The sequence below is a fragment of the Clarias gariepinus genome, chromosome 26, assembly GCF_024256425.1.
Source record: "Clarias gariepinus isolate MV-2021 ecotype Netherlands chromosome 26, CGAR_prim_01v2, whole genome shotgun sequence".
Taxonomy (NCBI): Eukaryota; Metazoa; Chordata; class Actinopteri; order Siluriformes; family Clariidae; genus Clarias; species Clarias gariepinus.
This window is the reverse complement of record NC_071125.1, coordinates 10,114,372-10,121,805: the sequence shown is the minus strand read 5'-3', so window position 1 is coordinate 10,121,805 and position 7,434 is coordinate 10,114,372. Positions and strand designations below refer to the sequence as shown.

The window sequence follows — 7,434 nt, the reverse complement described above, 5'->3', positions numbered from 1 at the left end:
GCTCAGAGAAATACAAAAATATCCAAGAGCAACATCTCAAACACCATAGGCCTCAGTGAGCATATTAAATGTTGAAGTCCATGACAGCACAATTGGAAGAAGACTGAACATGTACAATTTGTTTGGAAGGTCTGCCAAGAGACGCCTCTCTCGTCTTAAATGAACACAAAAGCTTTAAGCACAAGACCTCTGGAACAATGTCCTATAGACAAATGAGAAGTCTATCTATCTTTCTATCTATCGATCTAGCCATTTGTCCAGGAGATGATCATTAACATGGAATGTGAGTTTTTTTTTTTTTTTATTAAATTACGGGAAAAAACTTTCATTGAACAAAGGCAGAAAAAAGTAAAAAACTAGTTTTTAAGAAGGTGGTTTGGCACAAAGAGAGGAGTGGTGAAGACAGAGGAACAGTGTAGCAGGAAAGTCTGTGCTTTTGTTTAGCTGTCATGTGTCCAGTGCTGGTTTACAGAACAAGTCTTCTTTAAAAAGCTATAAAGGAGTCATTTGGCACAGAATGTATTTGCATTTGAGTATCCTATGTAATGTGAAGCAGTTGTAAAGGATTATTCTAAAAATAACATGACTACAGCACCAAACAATGTACCTCATTATTATTGCAACAAAATACAACGATGTCTGAATTTACAGACAGTTAAGATATTTCCTTCTTCTATAGACAGAATAAGTCTAATAAAATGGTTACTACATCGGTAGTCAGTAGTGTCGCTGTCTTTACACAGCCTTTTGTGTGTTTGCTACATTAGGTTCAGACCATGGCGTAGCCGTGCAGCCCTCAGTTTCTCAACTTTGACCTTTGACCTCAAGAGCTCCTCCTCCAACCGTTGCTTTCTTTTCAGCCCCTCTCGTTTCTCATCTAAATATTGTCCAAGCTTCCTGTGATTGGCCAGTAAAAGTTCATGCTCCTCTCGCATCATCTGCAAAGACTCCGCCTCCAGGGCAGGGTTTCTAAACAAAACACCGCCCCTGTCGTACAGGCTGTGTCTGGACACGGGAGCTGAAGGTGTTGGAGGGAGATGTACAGAGGAGGGGCAAGGTGACAGGGAGGGTGTGTAAACATTAGAAATGAGTTCTTCTTCCTCTTCCTCTTCATCCTCCTCAACTTCATTCTCAGTCTGTGCGCTGGGATCCTCACTGTGTGATGTTGTTAATATAACAGGTAAATCATGTGGGGCTACAATTTGAAGATCAGGTGGAGGTTTGACATCCTCTGACTCCACTCTCACCGCTCTGGGTGCAGGTGTGTAATCAGGCATGGCAGGAAGAGTCGAACTGCTGCTGGGTGTCTCGACTGGAGAGTTCATAGTATTTTGCAACCTTATGGAACAAATTAAGGTATTTTTACGTCAAATGTCAACAGAAGCAAAATTTAACATAACCTTCAATACAACAGTATTTGTGAGTAAGTTTAATATCACAATTATCAATATTTTTGTTTGTTTTTTATTTTAGCTGCAATAATAAAGATGTTGATACTTACTGTTATATGGTTAATTACAAGAAGAATGCATCATAAATATCCCTCCAGAATATTTACATCCAAATCCTTTTTTTTTTTTTTTTATCGGGCAGTGTGTGTGTGTGTGTGTGTGTGTGTGTGTGTTTCATAATTTAAATAAAAAAAGTAAAACTGATATTCTACATTAATGACATATAAAGTGAAATATTTTAAAACCTTTTTTGTCTAAAATCACAAAAATGTAAATAAAAAATTACAGTGCAATTAAATTCAACAATAAATCAATAAATAAATATGCAAAAATTATGGCAGTCCTTCAAACTTACAAATATAGTATCTAATATTATTAGAATATTTAATTTTGAGTTTAAATAATTTTCTATTCATACAAAGGCATCGCTGAAAGGTCTGGCTGTTTGCAAAGTACTGTTTGAAGAATATTCATAAAAAGTTAAGTGGAAAAGAAAAATGTGGTAGGAAAAGGAACAAAACCAATTCAAGAACTTTGGGCACTTCACAAAGAGTAGAATAAGGCTGGAGTCAGTGCTTTAAGAGCCTACTCACCTGACCTCAACCCCATGGAGAATCTATAGTGTACTGTAAAAAGGAAAATGAGAAACACCTGATCCCACAATACAGACGAGCTGAAGGCTGCTATCAAAGCAACCTGGCCTTCAATAATGCCTCAAAAGTGCCATGTTCTGATCGCCTCCATGCCATACCGCTTTGATGCAGAATGATGCAGTTTCTTATTTTTCAGCCAATTTTCTCCCTAATTTAGTCGTGTCCAATTTCTCCCCATCACTAGGGGGCTCCCACATTAAGGAGCTACTACCACTCAGTTAGGAGGCTGAAGACTATCACGTGGGGCCCCAACCAAGTATTGGGTACATAAATGAACAGACTACTTCTCAGAAGTTTAAAATTTCTGTTTTGAAAATTACTTATTGATTGAAAATTAGGAAATATTCTTACATTTTTTAGATACTGGATTTTCATAAGCTTCAATCCATAATCATTATTTAAAAAAATTTAAACACAAAGGTTCGAAAAACTTCACTTCCTGTTCAATGAATGTAGAAAAGTTTCACTTTTCAAAATAAATTATGAAACATTTTTATGAGCATATATTACACCATATGTACACTTTATATAACTAAAGGTAGTTTAAATAAATTACATGATGTTATCCACTTATCCACACTGTGCCCAATCTCCCTTTATTTGTGTATGTGTATATGCATGTGGTTTTGTGTACTGTATTGTGTTTATCTTGTTATATCCATCTATCTGTATGCAAACATGTATACATTGTCCTCACCTATGGAGCGTGCTTTGCTCTTTGTCCCCTGCATAAAATAGCTGTGGAATCATCTCCATAATGCGTTTGGTTGGTTCTGAGATGCTGCCCCGATTCTCCGCCGGGTCCTGGCTCCGCTGGACCAGTTCTTGTTTGGCGCTCTCTTTGAGTCGTTTGTAAAGGGTCCGGAGCCCCTGGACTGTCCGGGGGGGCCTCTCTCCTCCCAGGTTGTTGTAGCGCTCGGTTATGCTCTCCCAGCACCGGTTCTTGTCCACAATGACTGCATGTCTGTTTGCATGCTCTTCCAAAATGCGGATATGTGGCTGAATCAGGCGGAGCAGGTCCAGTTTCTCAGACATAGTAAAGTTTAAAGAGCGCCCCTTGCCCACCATGCTGCTCTTCATGAACAAAGCAGACATCTTGGTTCTAAGATGGTCCTGTACACCCTAATCCCTGCTTCTTCTTCTTCTCCTCACCTCTTCCCTCTAATCTCTTTTCCCTGGCTTTTCCCCTGAACTATCTGCCTGTTTGTCTTTTCTTTGGAAATAATTGCATGTGAGTATCTGCTGGTTCTGTTACACAGCCACATACACTTTACACAGAGAGAGAGAGAGACGTGAAGAGCAAAAAACAATCAGGCTTAACTAGGCCAGCCTCGATTAGGCCCACGCCTATAGGGGAGGGCTCTGCTCAAATTCCTCTCAGCTTAAGCTGACGCAGGTTCAGTAAAGCTGCTTAAGCCTGGCCTGACCTACATAACAAAGACCACTGCATTACAACAGAAAAAAGACATCCTCTCATATTGCATGGAGGATATAAAGGTGTTTTTTATTGGAAATAACTAAACTAATCATGACAAAATGCTTTGCACTTTCAGCAGCCATTTTTTTATTATTCGTAAGCAGGAGAGGACAAAAGAACAAGCCCGGGATTAATACTGCACACTATTTAGTGCGGTGGCTTTTCACCAGCCATGGTTTGTACTATTTTAATCTGGCACACTATGTAGTGCGGTAGTGTGCGGTTTGGGACGCAGCCACGAACCGCTTTGTTGCGAATCGCGTTAATAAAGTTTATTAAACTCCATGCGAGAATTAAACGCTGTTTTCTCAGTATTTCCCCTCACTACATAGTTATATGGCGACTGTAAAGACAGCATGTGCCAGAAAACACTTATTGTTCCTAATTTCAAGGCGACGACTCGGAAGAGCGCTTCTTATGCTTGAGCTCTGCTTTGAGCTCTGCTTAGTCGTCGCTGATCATCGGGATGTCAATCAAATGCACCCCGCGTGCTGATTGGCTCATTTGCGTCATGGGGCGGGCACACAGAGGGACGGAGGAGTTCATGTTCAAACCGGAGCTCGTGTAGTATAAATGTTAAGGTTTCTGCTGGATATCGCTGTAGATTACAAACTAAGACGGGTGCGTAAACCCTTAGATTAAACATAAATCAAATTATGTTCATTCTATCGTTTTTTATTAAAGATCAGTGCTTGTAAAAACTACATTGTTTAGCTCTAAATTAATTATTAGACCTAAACCAGTGTGCTATGAGAACATAATTTAGATTTCTAACTCCACAAAAGCGCATTAACAATGGTACAGGTGATTATGTGTGGTCAGAAATAAGAATAGGTCTTTAAGAGATTAAAACGGACAAAACACAAGGGCTTTAGCTTAGAGCTTCACCAGCAGGGGGCATAAGTGAGACACATGAATGTATAATTTAGCTTTTCATTTTAAATGTTTAAAACATTTCACATCTATGTCATATATCCTTTATTTTTGTAATCATCATTTGTTTATAAAATTAAAGTAATATAATTATATTTAATTCAATTTTATTTGTATAGCGCTTTTAACAATTGTCATTGTCGCAAAGCAGCTTTACACAATCAAAAGAATTATTTAAGTTTGTATGGAATGTGAGTGTGTATGAATCAACATGGTCAGTTTGTCCCTGGTGAGCAAGCCGAGGGCGACAGAGGCAAGGAAAACTCCCTGAGATGGTAATAGGAAGAAACCTTGAGAGGAACCAGACTCTACAGGGAACCCATCCTCATCTGGGTGAAACAGAAAGCAGGAGTTGATCTGCATTCATACTGTGTGTTAGGTGGCAGGCAGTTCAGTATAACAGTTGATGTTAATTTATGTTAATATGTAGTCCAGGTAGTTATTGGAAGCTAAGGTAGACTCGTAGGAAATTCCAGTCCTGAACTATCGAGCAACTGCAGCCAAGTCAAGTCCTCAGAGAAACAGCTGTCAACATCAGTCGAGGCAGAACTGTCTTCATGGTAGTGTTAAACCGTCCCCAGACACCGGACGCATCCCAAAGAGACAGGCGGGGAATCCATGTGACGAGATCTATAATTAGAAGCGGGGCACCAGGATGGGTCAGACAGGTCCAGTTCAGAGGGCAGAGGGAGTCTGGATCACTGACAGCTCAGGAACGACATGTGTAGCTCGACAGAGAGGGAAAGAGAGAGAGGGGAGAGAGAACAGAAGAGGAAAGAGGAGAGATAACAGTTAGGTATGTTCACAGTCACATAATGTATAAGGTGAATATATATATTTAGTGTAGAGTGCAAGCAGAGACTCCAGCAGGACCTACTAACTAAGGGAAAGTCAGAAGGAAACACAGACATGAGGGCTCCCTAAAATGTAAAGCTAACAGTCATCTCACCGTCAACTAACCTAAGTGATCAATGAGAGTGGGGAAGACAGCATCTAAACATACCAGTTCACCCTAATACTCAACATCCATGAGTCCACCAGATCTGTTTCTTTACCTTGAAATAAATGTCAATGAGCTGAGCAACTTTCACGCTGCGTGTCATGGGCTCTATTTAACAGGAAGTCAGTTATCTTGGGTTGTTCGCAAAACGCATCCAATGGAATTTAATATACTTTTCCTATGCGCCATGTATTTGAAGAGGAAATGTGTTATAATATGACATAACAATAGCTTATACGGTGAGCGTTTCACAGGTGTTCCGTAGGGACAGTAGAAATAAAATATAACTGTGTCAGCTATTTGCACGTTTTGTGTTTAGAAAGCTGAAGAGATGTTTCTGCTTGTGTTTGTATAAATGTGTCCGTTTTCTTACTGGTTTGGTGGCCTTTTCAGTAAAACATGCAAAGTAATAGTAAAACAATCACTGAAATAGGTGTAAGGGAGATTTTTTTGTAGTCTTGAATCTTGTCTTGTCAATATAAAAAGGGACACGTATGCTATTGCAAAACAATGATTTATATGTGTCTCTGTAAAATTCATAATGCATGTGGTTTGGCATCAGACACTGGAACATTAGTTGTCCTTTTCAACACACATTGGCACAACCTGTATTTCAATATTGAAGATTTAATGACAAGCCTCAGCGCAGAAAACCTTTGTATCTGTGGCATTAATGTACATTTAACCTCAACAGATACGTCACAGTTTGTTAACAGTGATGCTGTTGGAGAAATTATTGCATGTTCAAGAAATGATAACGAAGAAAGTCCTATGTCTAAATCAAGGAAGGTATTAGAAGCATTCATGTGTGTGTTTAAAAATATAAAAAGAATTAACAAAAGGAAAAGACAACTTTTGATTTTTTTTTTTTCTGTCAAGCTTTGCAAAAATCCCCATTGTTTAAAAAGCGTTATACACATAAAACTGAACTGAATGTAACTAAAGAACTAAAACAAAATTATCAGGTATGATTTTGTCAAAAAGCAGTTTTTAGATAAAGTTAGTTCTGGGCCAGAATCTGTTGCGTTCGCCACTGACTGTTATTTAAAATGCATGTATTGTGCTGTAGACCACAAAATTATAATAAAGATTCAGAAATGTTAGCTAGTAAATGCATTACATAATGTTTTTGCACAAGTGTAGCAATAATTGTGTTATTCCCTGTAAAAAGGCACATTTTTGTAAAGGCAATTTTTTTGTAAACGTTTAGTTCACTTGTTATTCCAAATTGGGAAAAAGTAAAATGTCAGCTGAAAGTTGCTGTTAATAATCTGGACCTGCAACCCACACCTGAAAATTGCTTTATTTCCTATATTTCCTTTTATTTCTTGTGTGCCAGCTAAAGTTAAAGCCAAAGTTGATGTATAAAGGTTATATTAACTACCAGTATGTGGACAACAAATATTATAATGATATTTAATGAACCATTATTAAAATCTATAAGTTTAATAGACACAACGATAAACACAACACAAATCAAAATTTTGAGAATTAATTACTTGAGGAGCTACTTGAGAAGCTACATGATAAGCAACAGCACTATGTGTTTACGGACACATCCTGTAGATTTCACACAAGAAGTACTCGATCAGTACTTTGATGGCATTTTGAACCTTGCCCCATATGAATTTATGAAGGTGCTCCTGACAAACAATACATTATGTGTATAAAAAAAAAACACCTGTCCACAAAATCTCCATCTTACATTTAAACCTCACCTTTGGGTAGGACCAAGGAGCTGTCAAAGGACAACAGGGACCTGTCCATCAGAGCTTGAGAATCAAATACTTATTTACTCAATTTATATTCTTCATATCATGTGCTTTTTTCGTATTTTTGATATCCTGTCTCTATCCTTTACAAATAAACCTATGATGAAAATGATAGACTCCTAATGTTTTTTAACTGGGAAAACTAATG

General features: G+C 38.2%; 1 protein-coding gene across 1 annotated transcript; it reads right to left on the bottom strand.

Annotated features, from left to right (window-relative positions):
- Positions 1-385: 385 nt before the first annotated feature.
- On the bottom strand, positions 386-3,236 carry LOC128514381 (fibrinogen silencer-binding protein-like). The gene is made up of 2 exons (XM_053488216.1): positions 2,802-3,236; positions 386-1,338 (listed from the first exon to the last, which is right to left on the bottom strand). The coding sequence occupies exons 1-2, from the start codon at positions 3,197-3,199 to the stop codon at positions 759-761; spliced, it is 978 nt and encodes a 325-aa protein (XP_053344191.1). The 5' UTR covers positions 3,200-3,236; the 3' UTR covers positions 386-758.
- Positions 3,237-7,434: the final 4,198 nt, after the last annotated feature.

Excerpts from the sequence above, each read along its gene's own strand:
- LOC128514381 (XM_053488216.1), bottom strand. The coding sequence starts at position 3,199 with ATGTCTGCTTTGTTCATGAAGAGCAGCATGGTGGGCAAGGGGCGCTCT. Across the intron at positions 1,339-2,801 it reads GAGCAAAGCACGCTCCATAG|GTTGCAAAATACTATGAACT; the intron begins GTGAGGACAATG and ends TTGTTCCATAAG.